This window comes from Anneissia japonica, unplaced genomic scaffold (genome assembly GCF_011630105.1).
Source record: "Anneissia japonica isolate Jap-2015-1 unplaced genomic scaffold, ASM1163010v1 scaffold1859_len985614_cov190, whole genome shotgun sequence".
Lineage (NCBI taxonomy): Eukaryota > Metazoa > Echinodermata > Crinoidea > Comatulida > Comatulidae > Anneissia > Anneissia japonica.
The window spans coordinates 417,783-437,600 of record NW_022694754.1 but is presented as its reverse complement, the minus strand read 5'-3'; the positions used below and the strand labels follow the sequence as shown (position 1 = coordinate 437,600).

Here is a 19,818-nt window from a genome sequence, read left to right as displayed (position 1 = left end):
CGGGGTGGCTCGATGATCAGTTAAGGGGCGCTAATTCGCAAAATAAGGTGATTTTAGGTGATTTTTAACTACTTGACTGTGATTTGAAACCAGAGTCAGTAGGCATATAATCTTAGGTAAGCATGTGGTTAACATAAGCAAGAATTTAGTCCCTTCCGACGAAATTTGACCCTACCAGCGTCACCACGGCGTCCCCACCGATCGATCTAACATGACGTTGTTATGTGGGTGTTTTATAGATTATTGAGAATGGTAATATCACCGAAAAATAGATAAAATGACAGTTGAATGACCAACAAAGATAATTGAAGACAATAGTTCGTCATTAGAAGTTATTTAGTATAACTTTATTCGGAAAATTAATCTCAAAATCGAGTTGCCGTCCCCGGCGTTGTCAGTGACGTCGTATGATTTTACCAATTAACACTAAAGTAAAATATAGTTGAGCCATGTAGTAATTGGAAATCAACCCAGAAACCCGGTAGTTCGTTGATTGTTTATTGGTAGCATCCTTTCGCTGCCAAAAACAGTTTTTTGGCAGTTGTGTCCCGGTGACATCCCCTTTTCAAATGTCAAAAAAATAACCAAAATAAATTTTAAGTTTTTAAGTGCCATTCTCCAACTTTTTCTCATGCAGCCTCAAACATGAGGGGGCTCAGGTGGATATATTTATTTTTCTAGTTTTTATGTATGAAATTACCATTTTCCGGCATCAAAATTCCCCAACATTTTCTCACCTCCAGCCTCATCCATGATGGGGATATGTGGATATAGTACGGTGATTTTTGTTGTTTTTATGTATTAAAGTGCCATTTTCCGGCATCTAAAAGTATGTAATTCTTACAATTGCTTTACCTCAACCTTGGTGGGCTGAGGTAGATGGATTGGAATCTTTTTTCATAAATTTTAAGTATCCGAGTGTTGTTTTGCTGCATCTATAAAGTCTCAATTCTTGCAACTGACTCATCTGCGCCACAAAACCATGGTGTGGCTCAGGTAGATATCGTAAATTTTGTACTATTCAAGTGCTTTTTGTGCATCTAACGAGTCTCAACTTCTCAAAATGTTCTCACCTGAGCCCCAACCATAGTGGGGCTCAGTTGAATATGGTAGTTTTTAGAATAGTACGTACTTAAATTTCTTTTTTTGGTACCTAATTAATTAATTGGTGTTTTTTTTTTACTCAATTCGTCAAAAACATTATTATTTAATAGGTAATGTAAGTTCTATTTTGGGGCATCCAGTGGTATAAAATACTGAACAGTTTGCGTCACCGCCAACCCACGATGGCACTGACGTGATGTGGACTCTGGTTACATTAGCACCCTGTTCTTTAAATTATGGATACGCCACTTTGCTGAAAACAATAGTTAAGACAAAATATATATTTCCATTCGTTTTGTTGTTCATGTAAATGTCTGATAGGATATTACTTTAAAACAATGTTAAAAACACAGTGTCAATACGAACATTTACACATGTACGACTCCGAATTAAGGTGGAATTAGTAGTGGTTAAGTGACGTTTGTCATGCACTGTATTATGGGCTATAGAAATGAAAGACCATAATGTAATGGGAATGAGCCTCTCTGGTATTGCCGACAGTAAAATCAGTGTAAAATATAGGCCAGTGTGGATTTAAACAATGTCCTAATGGCAATGTTCAAAATAAATGTAAATCAAATAAATATGACTGTTGGGGTGAGAGGGGGGTGTATATTTTTAGTTAGGCAGTTATATACTGTCTTTATGTCTAAACAAACTTTAATTTTAACACCGTGTTTCCATTTTAAAAGCTCCTAAGAGTTTCGTGGAGGTCCTTTTCGTCACTCTGTTTTTGAATATGTATATGGTTGAGTTTACGTCAAAAAAATTGGCAAATATTGATGCGGAAATTATTATCATCATAATTATTTATTTTTTTTATACTAAAGGCGTTCCATATTTTTGTACCTTCTGCATTGGCACCGCCCACTTACCTTACCAAACCAGAAGGAAGGGACAAGGAAATATTAATAATGTAGTGTTCTAAATCAAATTTTAAGTATATTATACTATTTTTTTTAATTTGACGAAAGAAGAAGTTAGCTGGCTTTTGACCTGAGCATAGGCCTAGGCCTACAAAACAAAGAATGAAGCCTGGCTGGGCGGTGGAAGACGGCAGGCAGGCCCTACCCCTAGGCCTGATCTAGGCTAGCTAGGCCTAGGCTAGGGCCTAGCCTAGGCCTAGCTAGCCTAGATCAGGCCTAGGCCCTAGGTAGTCTAGATACCGCCTAGGCCTATATTTACAGGTTTTTTTTGTTTTTTTTTGCCCACGCCCTGTTCTAGCTCAGATAGCTGAGCCTAATCTGTACCTAGGAAAGCTAGAGTTATAGTTATACACAAACACTACATTCTGGCATGGAGTCTCGGCTACCGGGCTAGCAGCAGTATTAATTATTGTTTTTTGGCTCTGTCTGGATGTTGTTCCCTACCGGACCAGATAAATCAATACAGATTATATATAAAGATTTCTTCAATTGTCTTTTCATAATTTAGAAATATGAAACTGTAAGAAGAGATTGATTCCATGATGGTTTCTAGAATTTCAGTCACCAGTTTACCCGAAAATGTGGTTCTTGAAATATTTTCCTACCTCAGTATTCCAGAAAGGTGCCAAATTGCAAGGTATATATTAATGAAATAGTACATCACATACTGTATGCTTATAACAGTGTAGTACATTATAATTGCTTTAATACTGGTATTATCCCTTATGAAAACCTGTATAAATTATGTTACTGTCATACTTTTAAAATATGTTGCTGTTTATTTTCAGGGTATGCCGTTTATGGAGCCATCTGATAAGGGACAAGTATTTGTGGCAGTATGTTGACCTTACATCTAATCCAATTCCACCCAAAACCCTCTGGAAGGTCATCCGAGGTTACTTGTCGGATTCACTTCGCTCTTTGTCACTTCACGGTTTTCTGTACTCCGTAAAAAAAACTGATTGTTTGTCGCATGCTCTGCTGGAAGAACTCTCATCACGTTGTCCCAAACTGACGTGCATACTGATTCAATGTGCAAACCTTACTATGATAAAATCGCACAAATTTCCACGCAACTTGAAACGATTATATATCGTACACTGTGAGGTAACACCACATTGGCTTAAAAGTGCGGTTGAAGAAAATCGCCTCAAAAGTATGGAGGAGCTCAGTTTTTGCGACTCAAAACGCTTTTCTGACATCGATATTGATTATGTTTCCAAACTCACAAACCTGAAATTACTTAATCTGAATAACTGTTATAGAATAACCGATGAGGCCGTGAATAAACTGACAAACAGCTTACTTGGATTGAAAACATTAATATTGAGTGGATGCTCAATTACAGACTTGTCGATACATTTTGTAAGTCATCGATTGAAAAACATACAGACTTTGGACATTTCTCGATGTACTACATTAACAAATTCTAGCCTTGCCATTCTTGGGTTTCCATACTGTCCAAGATTTTTAAAAGTACAAGGTTGTAATTGCCTACTAGTTCAGGATCTTGCTAAAGTTGTAAAAGCTAACTCAGGACTAATAAGTATAGAGTTCAAAGAAGATGATGAAATCAAATTTCTCACCCAAGCAAATTTTGATAGTTTTTTAAAGAATTCAGAGGAACAAGAACAACAAGAGTAATAGTAATTGAGATTAATAGTTAATAGTTTTAAATAAATTTTGGTTTTGAGACTCAATGACAAAGTGGCCACTGATTATATAAAATCAGAGGTGGGCATAAAAATCAGTCTGAGGGCCAAAGTCGGTCGTGTAAGGGCGAGTCATGGAGCCCTGGGGGAAAGAAAGTGTTGGGTAGACAATGTCAAAAAATATTGTGTGACTATTTAACAATAAATTGAAGTAATATTGTGCACACACATATTTAATTTTGATATTTGCTGCAACGTATAAATAAGATCTATGCATACATCGTCATTCCGAAAAAATAGAAAAAAGAGAAGAACATTTTTAGAAAGTCCAGAAAGAGGAGAGCATGTTACGTACTGTAAGCCTACTCCAACAATATAAGCTAATCTTCGATTTAAATTCCATCAGTGTCTATGCGTCTGAAGCATTTCTAAACAAAATCTGAACACCACCCCACTCGGTAATTCACTTGTCGCATAACACCTACCTAGCTTTTTCTATAGATCCGCTCCTGGTTATATTCTGTAAGGGACCATTCCAACATTTAAATAATCAACCCTATTAAAACTACAAAAATTCAGAGACGGATAGAAATTTACTTTCCACATAATTTGTTGGCCTACGACTTCTGTATCACTTTTTTTTTAAAATTTATTTTATCTTTAGAACTGTGTAAATCTCAGGAAAAGTCTTGGCACATACACGCAATGTATATTCAAACTGATGTTTTCGATTGTTGATGCTTTTCTGTCCTCTAACAGTCTCCAGTACGTTTTTTTAATTTAATCTTTTTTTTTTTTTTTTTTTTTTTTTGGTTTCTTTGTAAGGAGCACCTTCTTAGTGATAATGTATATAATATTCTGCAGTTGCTTTCATCCAAATTATTTTATTTTGGTTTTATGAATTAATGAATTACTTCTCGGTTGTAATAATTGATGGGAAATTTACCTTTATTAGCTATTTGCTTTGTGAATAATTATGATTAATTATGTTTTAAATTAAGGATTAAATATTTAAGTATGCCTTTAAGTAGGACATAGAAACTGATCTGACAACCTTTTTATTTGAAACATATTACAAGAACTTCATACTTTGTGCATTCCAAAGGTAATGAATAAGGATGCACTAAAAATCAGACAGCATATCAAAATTATCAATGATTTACTTTACGAAATGATATGAGGGAAATGGTTAAATAATAAAGGGCTAAACTGACGGGGCTACTCCAGCAAACATTGAAAGAATACAGAATGTAAAGAGACCTCAAACTAACTTGGATGAGAGTAAAGTGAACCTGTGTTTTGGTAGATCTAATCTGATCATTTATATAGTGCCTTTCTTTACAGATGTGTTAAGCAGGGCCGGCGGAACTTTTTTTAAAGTAGTGGGGGGGGGGCCCACTAGCATTTCTTTCCGATCATACAAAAATCTGCATAGACATTATATATTTTCTGCCAAAAATTGGGGGTGGGCACCGGTTTTGCCGGCCATGCGAAGCGCCATAAGTTAAGATGCTCAACTTGCAGTTCAAGGTTCTGTTGAAATACCAGGATTTTTCCGATGACTAAAAAACAATTCCCATTTCTAAAATTTGTAATCGGTATTTGAAAATTAATTGAAAAAATCCCTTAATTGTGTGGAGTTAAAATCATAGATTTTGACGTTTTATCATTATCAACTTTTATTACAGAAGCTTTTTTAATAAAAAAAAAATCTTCAGAGTATCATTTAATTTACAGTAATTTATGCAGAAGTATTATTTACGGTAAGTCTACAGGTTGTTTAACTAACCTTTGTACCTTATGGCCAACTGTTTGTTTTAACTTGAAAAGTTAATAAACGATGTAATGTTAAACGTAATGTTAATCATTCATTGCTTACTTTATATATTTCAATATAGGTTTCAAGTTTCCAAATAAAAAAAAGTAGAGGAAAAAAATCCTTGTCATTTTAATTTTATTATTTGATTTATATATATATATATATATATATATATATTTTTTTTTTTTTTTTTTTTTTTTTTTTTTTTTTTTGAGCAAGAAAAATGAAAGTTTAAACACATTTTGATAGATAAAATAATGAAAATTTAATACCATTTTACATGCACCCTCCTGCAAAAGAGTAGTGTTTTAAAAAGTCGATAAATATTGTCGAACAGAACACCGACAAATTATTGCCCACGTCATAAATTTGTATCATTAAACCTTAATTCTTAAATTTAGCAAATGCAATAATAATACCAATAACAATAATATTATTAATACAATTATTAAATAATATTAATGAAGTAAATTCAATATTAATAGTAAAGATAATAACGTTTCTTCCGTTAAGTTGCCACCTTCATCTTACTGAAGATTCTGCAATTATCTACAAGGTCAAGGTCGATGCTAACCATAACAATAATATGTATTCATAGAAACATTAACAAAGGTCAGGTTCACACGAGAGCCCGGACATCCGGATTGGGAGCTAACTGTTAGTACCCGTGTGTGAACGTCCGATCGGTTAGCGCTAACCGTTACCAGGATCCGGATACGCTATCTGTTAGCAAACTGAGCGCGTTTCTGTCTTTAACCAATTGAAGGCACGCATTTCCAATTTCCAGTTTCCTATTGCCCACTGATCCGATCATCATCTTGTATCCGGATCGGGATTTTCTCGTGTTCGCAAGATCCAGATGTTGCTAACCGTTAGCTGCCGTGTGTGAAACATAGCCTAGTAAAATGTCTTATCCTGTGGGAGAATTATTTCAAACCTTCGATAAGCCTACGAGGTAACAAATTAGAAGCTAGAACTACCTTGGAAGTTTTCAAAAATCAATTTGTTATCGTTGTAATTGTAATTTGAAAATACAGGTTACTTTACTTCCAAGAAGCTTTCGTTCAGGAACTTCTTTAGGGAAACATGTTGTCACATGATCATTCAAGCATGAAATTGGATTTGATTAATCATGTGACAACATGATCATTCATTCCAGTACTATTGGTAGCTCGTATCCACGGTTGAGCGTGGGGTGCCGGCCTGGTCCGAATTTGCATCTTCTCAGCGATTAACAATTTCATGCTTGAATGATTATGTGTACTGTAAATGTATCTGTTTTCCTGAAGATGTAGTCGAGATAGTAACTACACTGCTTGAAAGTAAACTGTATTATATTTCAACTAATTCCAATTACTTCTTGAAGTTTTTTATAAAGCAACAATGAAGATTGGCCATTTGAATGGTTTACCACAAACGATCATCAACCTCAATATTATATTTTCAAGTACCGTAGCTTATCTCTTAAAGATGCAAGAAACCACACAGAGGTTAAGAAAAATTACACTGATCCATGATCAAACTAACATTTACAAACTGGCAACACATTATAAATATAAAGGAATGAATTAATATAATTCATTGTATTTATAATGTTTAAAACAACTAGACTCGATTGACGGACAGCATAGGCCTACAGCACTTGGGTTATACATGTTATATTAGAGTTGGTCAAAAAAGATCAGGTTATAGACAGCCATCGAAAATATGGTTCCTTATGAGATTGTTATATACCCTGGGAAGAAAGGCGGCTACAAATGAAGAAGTGTAAAGCATAATGTGAAAGTTTGAACTAAATTTTATGGCAGGAATGAAGACAACTTATAAAAAGATATAGTATTGGGTAGGTTGTATTGGAAAAAGAGGAAGGGAAAATTAGTAGATAGATGACGAAGACTGACAATCGACTGTAGAAGTTTTTGAATACAATGTTGAGAAAAAAAAAACAATTTGTCTTCTAAAAACTCTCAGAAGGAAATATTACTATCGATAGCTTTAAGTATCTTCTTAAGTTTCACCAAGTTGTCTGTGAATATACATAAAACAAAAGCTCTAAAAAACAAAATTGGTCGCCACCATAAACTGTGGTGATCAAAGAATAAAGGCTGATCCAGAGGTTGAAAAAAAAATCTTTACCTCCAATATAATCAAAGTGAAAGCGCTTAACCCGGCCCCTCGGGCCAAATTCTCCACCCAAAAGCCATAGGTCCTCGATTGTCACTGCCCCCTCCCAACCTGCAAAATAATCCTGAATCCGCCACTGATTAAGTAACCTAAAATATTCAAGTTATCCATTCAAATATAGAATTTTATTTTTTTTTTAATTCTAAGAATTGTTAACTGCTTCCATTCTTTACACCTAATTTTCTTTATCCTGCTCATCTACGCATTTAGGAAGCTCTACACATCTTATAGTGTGTCTTTACATTTTGTGTTCAAACTAAGGCTGGGCACACACACTGCTCAGATGGTTGTCAGCCGACGTATTCACGCAACGTGCAAATGCAACTTGACGAGAGACTTGCGCAACGGATCGTTTTGACGACATTCGCTCAGTCTGCAACTGGAAGTCAGCAAACGGCGTCGCGTCGTGACAAGCGCTCACTTGCTCTCACCAAGAACGGTAATGGGTTCATAGTTCAACGCAGTGTGCGTTTGGCTTTATAACTTAAAATAATAACATAAAAATAATAGTCTACAAACACCAATAATTATCATTTTGTTTCAATAACCTCCCCAAGATCTTCAATTATATACTTTTCAGGATTTGTCATGTTGCGCCTCCAACCAGCTCGAACTCGTAACTTCCTTCTACGAATTCTCCTCCTTTTGCTTTTAATAACAGTAACATTTTGTTTAGGTGGTGCAACTGGTACCTCCTTTGGAGGCCATTCTCCCCTTAATTTCATTAGTCTTATTTCCTCCTTCGCGTACGCTTCTTCCAAAAGGCCCTTTTCCTTAGCTTTGTAATATTCTTTTAAGAATGGTGTGTCCACAAAATCTGTTTCGTTTTTTATTTTAGCTTTCCAAGAAGGATAGTGGAATCGAATATTGAACCTTCGTGACCACCGTGCAAATACTGCTTTTTCGGTGACAAACTTGTGGCCCTTTGCTAGCTGTGTTTCACTCCACATATAGTAATCGCATTCTCGTTTAAAGTCCGGCTCGTAGTAATGGTACGGCGCTGTCTCATTCGGGTGCTCTCTGAAGATTGGTCCCCCCGTCCCTGTCTCTTATACACATCTAGATGTGTATAAGAGCCAGGCCCTATATAGAACGGGAGTTTAAACGCGTCTACTGCTAAAAAGGATTAATTCGAGCACTACTTAAATGTTACGTGATGTTGGTGAGAGAGGTATACAATATATTTAGACCGATTTTATATTATTATCATCACTATTATTATCATTATCATTATCAATATTATAAGGTTTATTTATACGGTGCTTACTTGCAGTAGTCTTCGTGAATCAATCCGTAGACGTCGATCCTGTCACAAACATCCATAGCGAATATCATTGTCATCCAACCAGTGGTCAGCCATGTATGTGCAGTGGACCTTCAAATTAACAATAATCATTAATTAATATTTAACATGAAAATGATTGCAAAATAACATATTATTATTATTGGATAAGATAAACCCGTCCTAATTATAGAATAATATTAATATGACAATTATATCCATTTTATAGTTGATAAGTGGTTTAAAAATATAACGATTTGTTTATTATCGTGTTTTTTTTTTTACTTTTGTAATGTAGATTCGAAACCGGACCCTTTAAATCATAGCTCGGAGAGCCCTTCTTGCGTTTGGGTTCTTAGGACGTTCACTACTAATCCTGCAGAAACTTGTCTAAATTATAGTCAAAAGAACATTTTCAAAATGCTTATCACCTACCGACTAAGCCCAGTTTCTTTACGGAAAAGATCCTCCGAGATTGTCATCTTGTTCGAAGTTAAAAAATAAAAATCAACATCTTTGTAATTTTTGGATAAGTTCATAGCAATATTGTAGATCGGATCCGTCTTTCTATTTATTTTCTCAGAGAAAAGCCACGGTATGATAAGCACTTCTGGACGAGTGTCTTCTCTTTGGAGGTTAATCTTCTGCATATCTGTATCGTTATGCAATCCGCGTTCAAGATTAACGTGACCTATCACTCGAACAGTTGTCCTGGAGCCTACGTCTTCTTCGTAACCGATTGTCGGCGCAGTATTCATACGGATAACGCATTCGGCGTCGTCGATGTCTCCCCCGGCACCCTTACCTACAAGTTGACCGGAACTCGATACCAAAGCGCACTGTGCACATTTGAAATATAATGGCTATGGAGAAAAACAAACACAAATTGTTATATATTTACTCAAATAATGTGTATTTCATTTACACAAAAATTAAATATAATCAAAATTAAATCAGCAAGTGTACAGCAACAATGACAATAATAAATCAAATGTACACATACTTTCATAAGCATATCAAACGCATAAGGTAGCCTACATTATGAATACATTGTAAAACAAATTAAACATTGAATAAAAAAATTACCAAGTAGGTATAAATCATCTACTAGTACGTCACAGATACGGTACGGTATTTGATTGTCTATGTCAATAACAGTAGCGGATTCAAGGGGCCCCAGCCGGCCCGGGCCCCCCTAAATTTTTGAAAATTATAAAAATTTGGAGAAAAAAAGAAAATTATATTCAAATTGTACAGTAAGTCCGGGAGTGCCATTTCCGGCCGTCTAGATGTGCCATAATCGTAAATGTTCTTACCTCAGCCCCAACCATGGTGGGCCTGAGGTGGAGAGACCGTCCATCTGTCAAAGTCCCTTACTGGGCCCCCTCTATTTAAAATTCCAGGATCCGCCACTGAATAGTGGCCTACCGTTGCTCGAATAAGCGCCGCGGCGCTTATAACATTTTTGGAGGCTTCAATACGGCGTTTATTCGAGAGCGGCGCTTTAAAACATAAATTGGCGTGGCATTTCCATGCCCGTTCCCATGTTACCTATCATATCATCCTACTCATCGTAGTGTCTTCATTGTGTTTATTCATTTTAACCTTGTATCGGTATACATTGTATTTAAAACCCTGTTTCTCAAAGTGTTTCATTAATACACACAGGGTAATTCGAAAAAAAGTCATCTTTGGTGAGGCGCTTATTCGAGAGCGGCGCTTTATTCGAAAATTGTTTACATTTATGCTTGAAAATGGGCGCTATTTTTAAAAAAGAACTTACACTTTCATCTCGCACACCAACATATCCTGGGACATGAGGTTCCTCGTCGTCACTGTCCAATTCAAAATCCTCCAAATTTTCCTGAATTTTTTCAGGTTTTTTCGTTACAAACTTATTCCACATTGGGTTACCCTCTTGAATGTCTCTCACATCGCGTGGTTTTTCTTTATAATAGTAAATGTGAGACATCTTTTGACTTGATTTGGTTGCAGATGAGTTGTTGTGTGTTACGTATATCAACAGAACTGACATCAGAGCAGAGTACCATAATGTGAACAATAATATCTTATCGGATGTCTGAAAAACGAAGAAGAAATTAGGGGCTTACTGTAAATCTTCTTATAAACTCAAAAACATACGTCCGCCCCTCATCATTTTTTAACCCACACCCCTGGCCCTTCCCCCGTACGCATGCAGTACCTTTTTATTTTTGTTATTTTCTTAATGAAAGATGACAAAGCCAAAACGCTTTTGTATGAGAAGAATTATTTCGGTGTGTACAAAAGAAATCATGAAGATACATTGTTAGTTGGACATGCCCAATTGAATTGTAAAGATTTTTTTTCTGGATACTTTTACAAAAGTGGAAGTAATGGGGGAAAGTTCGTAAACACTGGACTCGTGGTTCCTTGTTATTGTGTAGCTACATGTCACCGAAGGAACGTCGGAAAACATTGGTCGATGAACTATCAAAAGATATACTGAAATATCCTTATTTTGAATTAAAATTTGAACAAGGCTCTGCATTAAAAATTACCAAGGAGTAAATTTAGAAAGGAACATCAACGGCGCAATGACGTTGTGAAGCATGCCTATCCTTTAAGGAATAAATAGTGCTAAAGCGAAAAACTGTTGTTTGAATGTCATTTTTGTCTATATAATAGTGACTAATAGTAACCACATGATTTATTATTAGACAAGTGGGTTATTATTGAGCTAAGCAGTTGGCTGAGAGCTATTGTTCCTGCTCCTTGTGCTGAAGAACCCGGTTCAAACCTGGTCAGCGTCGGGTTTTAATTGAAGTCTGATCTATAAGGCTTGTGTTAGAAGAGCGATAACATAATGGCTCAGAAACGTGGAATGTGAAGTCAGTAGAAGAAGGTATCTTGAGGAGAACTAAAAGAGCCATGATTCGGAAGATGTGTTGTGTGAAACTGTCCGATAAAAAGAATACAAGGGAGCTCTCATAGATAGGTTGGGTCTGGAAGAAACTATTGTAGAAGTGGTAAGGAGAAGTGGATTGAGAAGGATGGGTCATGTGGTGAATAGGGAGGATGATGAACCCAGGGGCTGATCCAGGATTTGAAAGAGGGGGTTCAAAACGTTGCCAAAAACACCCAAAATGGAAGGAGGTCCGGGGGTCCTCCCCATGGAAAATTGTGATTCCTATATGGCCGGAAATGAGCTTTCCCGACTTCTGAGGAGTCTTTTAATGACCTTTAATTTATTTAACATTCAAGATTTTCCCCTCTTAAAAAAGGTCAGGTAATTTCATCTTTAGACAAATACATAGAGAGAAAAAAATCAAAGACATAGGCAATATATTATTATACAACAATGTATATATTCCAACAATATTGAGTAGTTGGATACGTAGTCTTTCTTCCATGGATCGATGAACTGATAGACATGAAGAACGCACTTTCGTACATAAATTATTACGACGTCGAACCAAAAACTTGTGTATAATTTTATTTAATTGAAGGCTAGTTGGGCTAAGCCTAGTTTGTCTGATCTGCCAACCTATGCCTAGCTAGGTTAGCAGGCATGGATCCAGGATTTTTCATGACCTTTGCACAGATGGGGTGGTCCTTGCAGTGGTGCATACAGAAATTTGAAATACAGGCTAACCAGAGAGGGACCTTCACAGATAGACAATTTTCAGTTTTTTTCTCCATTTTTATAAAATGATTTTGAAATATTTACGGGGCGGACCCGCGGGACGTGGGTACCCATTGAATCAGCCACTGTATGGGGGAATCCTCTAACGCTCAGGGTTTTAAATCAAATACCGTATATAGTACTACTCGCGTATAGGACAAGGCTTAAAATAGCAAATTACGATCGAAAAAAGGGAGTCGTCTTAAACACACGACATTCAAATTTTAGATTTTATAATCATGTTTGTCTTATTTGCGGATCGTCCGTAACACGTGAACTTACTCCTGTAATGAAGCAACTACATGTTTTATGAATGAACGCAATTTTAAATACTGAAAAATAAGATTTTGGTGGTGAAGATTTTAAAACTCATAAAATGGTATTAGGCCAATTTGGAAGATTACCCTTGCATTTGGCTCCATTTATCCAGCTAGATGCAGTATCAGGACCACAAAAAATTAGGAACTCCGACCATGAAACAGGGGGTCGTCTTATACGCCCGACATACAAATATCAACCAAAAATCTTCTAAAACTCGGGGGTCGTCTTATACGCGGGTCACCTTATAGGACCTACGCGAGTATATACGGTATTGCTTATTACGGAATTTCTATAAAAAGATAAATAAACTATAAACTAATTCTTGAGAGATAGGACTTAATGGTTGTTGTACAAGATTACTCAGACACACCTTGAATATCAACTATAAACAACATATATAATAACATGTATGTCAAGAACTCTATCTTAAATTTCTTAATGAAATATTAATGATGCAAATGAGCAACAATAACAATAGGTTTTATCACCATATTGTATTGTGTCAAGTTTGAAATAAATTAGACTTAACCAAACTATATTATCATAGTATAACTAGCTTCGATTACCTGATTAGTGAAATATTAATTATGCAAATGAGCAATTAGCATATTCATATATGTACAAAAAATGATAGGCTCCATCTTCTTATTACTATCTTACATTCTGCCAGGTTTGAAACCAATCAGACTTACCAAACTTGAGTTATCGTTGTAACTAGCCTAATTATCGGATTTAGGCTAGAAATACAAAATACAGTTCGTACGGTCAGTGTATAACCTCACTAAACACAATTTACAATGTACCATATACCCCAATACTTAACAATAATCATAAGTATAATGCGCCTAAACTACTACAAAAAACATAATATTTAACATACCATCATACCTTCATATACCACTTTTGATGCTATAATGCTTAGGTCCAATTAGTACAACAAGATCTTCGCAGAACTATCAACCAAGAATCACCCCTCTACTCGTGACAGTCTTTATACGAAACGATTAATATTACTACGCGCTGCGCTAATGACTCAATAAAACATTATGCATAAATTAGTCCACGCAATTGGCAGACTGTACTCCTGAATGCCGATCTCCAACATTACTAAACACCACCTACATTCTGTCTAGCTGTCTTAAATACAACTTATATTAATTTAAAACTGAAAAAAAAGTCAATTTATCCATTCAAAACGAAATTAGGCTAAATAATAAAGCACATAATTCTCTTCTCTTCCCTAGTCTCCTTTACGATGGCCCACAAGGGACACACTGCAAACAAAAAGAAATGCTGCAAACAAAAAACAAACGCTGGACACAAAAAAGAAACGCTGGACACAAAAAAAAAAAAAAAACGCTGCAAACAAAAATAAATAAATTAAAAAAAACCAAAAAACAAAAAAAAAAAAACACCAGCAAACAAAACAGAAACGCTGCAAACAAAAAAGCAAACGCTGCAAATAAATAATGGTAGCCCAGAGGGCGCATTTCATATTCATGACGACAGACAGGAGTCAGATATACATCAGTCGACGGAGTAAAGCCATGTTTTGCACTAACTGTGGAACAAAAATTTCAGAATCTGGAAAAAAATTTTGCCATTCTTGCGGTGAATTTTCACTGTAAATGGAGCATTCAGCTTCTTATAATACACGAAAACGACAATGTCTAAATGAAAGTCCATCATCAAGTAGGCCTAATCTTGCTGGTCTGTCATTTGAGGCTTTCAGAGACATGAAAGAAAAGGAAATGATCACTAGATTCACAAAGAAAGTCGTGTCAACGAAAATAGAGAAGAAGCCCGAGGTCACCATACAGATCGGTCTTTTAAAGCTTTGTGATGTTGTGCTGAAAATGTCAGGGGATCATCCCTTCCCTTGAATTTTATTTAACCACGGAGGCCAAGATCACCACTGCAGGGTTGTTCTTGCCTCCGGCAGTGCATATAGGCCTACATACTAAACAAAATAACTGTATGCATAACTATACACAAGTTTAAAAGAAACTGCAAAAATAGATAGATCAAAATAATGTATTAATTTTATACTTATGGGCCGAGTGTTGCAATTTGCATATCTTATTTGCCTTTCCTGAACGGTTACAGACGGTTTCTAATTTACCCTTCATATTCGCTGTTTCGAAACTGTCTGCACAGTTTTGAAACCGCCCAAAACATCGCCCTTTCTACTAAGGTTTCTAATTTGCACAGAGCAATTTCGAAACTGCGCAGGTAGGTAAATTGCGTCCAACATTCCTATTTTTAATATACTGTAGGCCTATTAAACCAATTCGAGGACCTACCGGAAGAATGTTTTTTCACGAGAATAACGGATTCAGTGACACGAGGCCATCCTTCGCATTCGGCCTACTTTATTCAGATCTGAGGTTCGCAGACATGCTTTTTCTGTGCAAATGAATGGAACTCAAGTTATGGTTGTCTCAAGTTATAATTATTTGAACAGTATTATGCACAGTGGCGTATATAGAAATCTTGAATGGGGGGCTGATGAGGGGGGGGGGGGGGGGAGCTTGATGATCAGTCGAGGGCGCTAATTCGCAAAATGGTGATTTTAGGTGATTTTTAACTACTTGACCGTGATTTCTGTTGGGCGACTGGGGGCTGCGAGAATTTTTGGGGGAGGGGGTGGGGATTGAATTTATTTGTAGGCTTAGGTCTATGTTTAAGGTTGTTGAACATGGAACCTTAACGACCGGGTACATCTAATTATTCCTAATTTCCTTTTACCGCCGAGCCTACTGAGACTTATCTTCATGTTGTGAACCTGACGAACTCATTTTACAAATTGTTATTGGTATATTTCAGTCGCTACGGCAATTCTTTACAGTACGACTATGAAAACGTTTGAAACTTTGCAAACTTTTCGCAATCATTGAATAGAAGCGTGGGCTATCTTATATTTACACTGTGATAGAATATTACCATACAGAGTGTAGGCGTACAACAATTGACCTCACACCTCTGATTATGGCTTTCGTCAGTGGATAGATCCTTGAGAGGTACTCAAATTTTGGTGGTCTACCCACGGTAAGAAATCGCCACAACATAAATCTCAGCTTAGCAACACCCGAACTTATCAAAACTACCAAAATGCTAATACTTTTTGGTTATATGCCTATTTTGATGTTTTATAAAATGTATAGGGCCTACTATGGCTGTTAATGTTGATTCTTTTTTTAAAATTCAAAATATTAAAGTAGAATGTTATACTTAGGCCTATGTTCCAGACCTAACGTTTCATCACTAAACTAGTGGTTTCATAAGACTGGCAACCTATCTTTTTTTTCTTTTTTTTGAGTAGGAAAAAGATGGGTTGCCAGTTTGATGAAAAACTAGGTTAGTGTTAGTAGTGAAACGTTACTGAAAATAAGTGAGTAATATTCTACTTTAATACTTGGAATTTAAAAAAAGTATCAACATTAACAATTTATCCTCATTTCAAATGAATTTTTTTTTAAAATGTATACTATGCCTATTATTGTTTTGGCAATAAAGAAATAATTCAGTTTTATGAAATGGTCCTACACACTTCCTAACTCCTAGGACTTGCGACTTATTCAATTATATATTATAATAGTATTTTGAAATATCAAAATACCAATATTGTATAAAGTACTTCATACCGTATCTTGTGTATCTGAATTACAGATAGGCCTATTTTAGTTTCTTTTAAATACAATTATTACGGTATGCTATTTTTGATTCTAATGAACATCAACTGATTCAACAATAAAGACAAAAAATCCCGTTAAGTTATGCGTACAGTCCATGTCTACGAATTCAATCCAGAATAAGAGAAACAAAAAATATAAAATTACAATGTCAATGAATCGATGCTATTATCACAATAAACTTTGTGATAAGAAATATCAAATAAAAATTATCGTTAGACGTGTCACACCAACTCATATTCTTCAATTATATTTTCGGTATATTATAGGCCTACTTATTATATACAATAAAGAACTTGTTCATTCTATATTCCTATCTTTGTGAGCCCTACATCTAGATTATTTATACTTCGTTGTGAGCGAATCACATGTACACAGTTATAATTCTGGGCTTCGTAAAGCGACTACTTGTAATGGCAATAAACATTAAAGCAAATAATACACGAATAATTGCGATATTTTAGAATTAAAAACGTAGGCCTACTACGCCCTATAAATAAGTGAAGAGAACAAGTGTCTATGCAGATTTGTTGATGGCTCTGTTCAAAGTATTTACACTAAAATTTAACTAGGTTATGGATTAGAAGTAGTGTCGCTATTGAAAAATATGTTTACTAATGTAATTGCTAAATTAATGTTCGAACTTACCAGAAATGGTTTTTTAACTGTAGTCATTCTGCTATCCCTGTTACGCATACCGTTGTTGACTGTGAGCAGTCTGGTTCAAAGACGGCCGCTGCTCGTGGGCTTGCGGGCTCAAATATAATTTGGACTATGAACTGACAAACGAATTCCTGGATGTAATCAGTTGGTCAACATGAACAATTTTTATGGCAGGAAGTATGGCATTGTATTGGATATTTTAATTTTATTTATTTATTTTTTCCAACAAGTATCGATTTTGTTTCGTTCATAGACCCCATGGTCTAGGATATGTATTAAATTCCATCGGCCGATTTATTTATTTTAGCTCTTTTACATTAATAAGCTTAACATTTCATTAAAGCCGTTCTCCGGAGGAAAAATGTTTGATATGTTGTACAACTGATATTTTAGACACAAAAATAATGTTTGACCAAAAACGCAGGAACGGTTAATGAGATTATTGATTATTTAAAAACTGGGGGTAAGAGGGCGTAACCACCCCTTTTCCACCTTTCTCCCAAGCTTTCCTTGTTTTTCTGAGTTTTTCATCAAACATTAGGCCCTATTTCTGTGTTTTAGATAAATCAATTAAAAAACATATCAAAAACTGTTTTCCCCAGGAGCCTGACTTTAAACGAGAGAAGTTAAATCACATCTTTTGATGTAAGTTAAATAAAAGAATTTTTTTAAAAATAATTTATATTACATTTTAATAGAATCCAGTGGCGGATCCAGGAATTTGAAATAGATGGTGCCCAGAGAGGGAATCTTACAAATGGAGGGTCCATAGCACCTCAGCCCTCAGGGCTGAGGTAAGAACATTTAAGAAAAATTATGGCACCAGATGACCGATAGTGGCACTCTCATACTAAAATTTGAATATAATTTTTGTTAATTTCGAAAATATAGGGGGTGGGGTGGGCTTGAATGGAATTGTATACCTTCTGTGAAATCCATGAGCCAATTCATAATCGTTAACAATCATTTCATTCTACTTATATTAGGCCTAATTGGAAAAAATAACATTCTTAAAATGTTATCGATCTTGGTTAATACTAATTATGCGTAACCAATTATCTAGCATCCATAGACATTTCAACTGTTAGAGAGATAATACCTGGTGTCAGGGGTGGAGTCTAAACTTTCCTGACGGGGGTCCGACTCCTGGCGATACCGTGAGTGGGCGTGGTCGGGCGTCGCTCGAAATCTCCCGAAAGTTATTCAGGAGGTGAGGTGTAGCCTCAGAAACTATTACAATTTAGGGTTTTAAAGGCAAATTTCAACAATTTTAGAGTCAACTAATATGTAAAAAATATTTTTTTTAAATCTCCCCGACGAACAGGGGCCAGCTTTCCTCTGCTTTGTGTACATTTACAGCCCCTGTGGTGGACGATTAGAGTTGCTGCACCGGGTTACCGGGTAGCACAGACAAAAAGGGACACTTAGGGGCGAAGAAAGCTTTTGATCATCATCATCATTTTCATCATCATCATCATCATTGTTATTATTATTAATAATTTGATTTTTTGATCATCATCATCACTACCAATAATAATAATAATAATAATAATAATAATAATAATAATAATAATAATAATAATAATAATAATAATAATTATTATTATTATTATTATTATTATTATTTTCTTAATACACTAAATTCATGCCAATTAGTTCCACCTCTCCCTTAAAATGTATGAAATATTCTGTTTATTATTCATTAATATACCGTACTATTATGCGTTGGTTTTCTGCATTTTCGTTGATTTCTTTAAGTTGGTCACAGACCATTTCTGAAAGGGCTACCCACTTAAAATTTGAAATATAATTTTTTTTAAATGAATGGTTTATAATAATAATTATTATTATTGTGCAGGACCATTTACGAAAGCCTATTAGGGCCACTGAAATATATATTTTTATGACGTAATTACGACTTATTATGTCGAAATTTCGACATAATAAGTCGAAATTTCGACATAATAAGTCGAAATTTCGACGTACGTATGTCGTAATTTCGACATATTATGTCGAAATTTCGACATAATAAGTCGTAATTACGACATACTATGTCGAAATTTCGACATAATAAGTCGTAATTACGACTTACGTATGTCGAAATTTCGACATAATAAGTCGTAATTACGACATACGTATGTCGTAATTTCGACATATTTATGTCGTAATTATGACATAGGCTTGGGCCACTGTACGTATTGTTTCTCGTCAGCTTCACGTATGTACGATTGAAAAGTTGTGACTTGCAGTTGAGTGATATTTTAATTTTGAATTTCATATTTTCAGTTATAATTTCAAAATTCTGAATACACATGTCCCCAAAAGAGCAATTAGCTAAAAAGTACATTTTGAAAAATGTGTAAGTTGAGTGGGTTTTTCATGACAGGACAGAAATAAATTAAATATAAAAATACTGTTTTAATAATGATAATATAAATAATAACTAGAATTACTCCTTTTACGCTACGTAGTAAAATGATAGCCTCCCAGCGGTGCAATTTTGTCCGGTAC

The 19,818-nt window shown here is 35.3% G+C and overlaps 2 protein-coding genes across 5 annotated transcripts; one reads left to right on the top strand and one right to left on the bottom strand.

Moving 5' to 3' along the window:
* The first annotated feature begins 1,932 nt into the window (after window positions 1-1,932).
* On the top strand, window positions 1,933-5,619 carry LOC117101247 (F-box/LRR-repeat protein 12-like). Of its 3 annotated transcripts, none has more exons than XM_033241186.1 (3): window positions 1,933-2,020; window positions 2,539-2,667; window positions 2,819-5,619. In XM_033241186.1, exons 2-3 carry the CDS (start codon window positions 2,570-2,572, stop codon window positions 3,672-3,674), a joined length of 954 nt encoding a protein of 317 aa, XP_033097077.1. In that variant the 5' UTR covers window positions 1,933-2,020; window positions 2,539-2,569; the 3' UTR covers window positions 3,675-5,619. The 3 variants fall into 3 exon arrangements, with proteins under 3 accessions (XP_033097077.1, XP_033097078.1, XP_033097079.1); XM_033241187.1 differs by having other exon boundaries at window positions 1,934-2,040; XM_033241188.1 differs by lacking the exon at window positions 2,539-2,667 and having other exon boundaries at window positions 1,952-2,020.
* Window positions 5,620-5,740: 121 nt separating this feature from the next.
* On the bottom strand, window positions 5,741-17,397 carry LOC117101246 (alpha-N-acetyl-neuraminyl-2,3-beta-galactosyl-1,3-N-acetyl-galactosaminide alpha-2,6-sialyltransferase-like). 2 transcript variants are annotated; one of them, XM_033241184.1, is made up of 5 exons: window positions 17,293-17,397; window positions 10,751-11,047; window positions 9,403-9,830; window positions 8,953-9,060; window positions 5,741-8,705 (listed from the first exon to the last, which is right to left on the bottom strand). In XM_033241184.1, the coding sequence occupies exons 1-5, from the start codon at window positions 17,338-17,340 to the stop codon at window positions 8,216-8,218; spliced, it is 1,371 nt and encodes a 456-aa protein (XP_033097075.1). In that variant the 5' UTR covers window positions 17,341-17,397; the 3' UTR covers window positions 5,741-8,215. The 2 variants fall into 2 exon arrangements, with proteins under 2 accessions (XP_033097075.1, XP_033097076.1); XM_033241185.1 differs by lacking the exon at window positions 17,293-17,397 and adding an exon at window positions 13,833-13,910.
* Between the last annotated feature and the right edge of the window lie 2,421 nt (window positions 17,398-19,818).

Coding starts and splice junctions, on each gene's coding strand:
- LOC117101246 (XM_033241184.1), bottom strand. CDS start 17,340: ATGCGTAACAGGGATAGCAGAATGACTACAGTTAAAAAACCATTTCTG. Junction 11,048..17,292: donor CAGTTAAAAAACCATTTCTG/GTAAGTTCGAAC, acceptor TTCGTTTTTCAG/ACATCCGATAAGATATTATT. Junction 9,831..10,750: donor TTGGTGTGCGAGATGAAAGT/GTAAGTTCTTTT, acceptor TTTTCTCCATAG/CCATTATATTTCAAATGTGC.
- LOC117101247 (XM_033241186.1), top strand. CDS start 2,570: ATGATGGTTTCTAGAATTTCAGTCACCAGTTTACCCGAAAATGTGGTT. Junction 2,668..2,818: donor GAAAGGTGCCAAATTGCAAG/GTATATATTAAT, acceptor GTTTATTTTCAG/GGTATGCCGTTTATGGAGCC.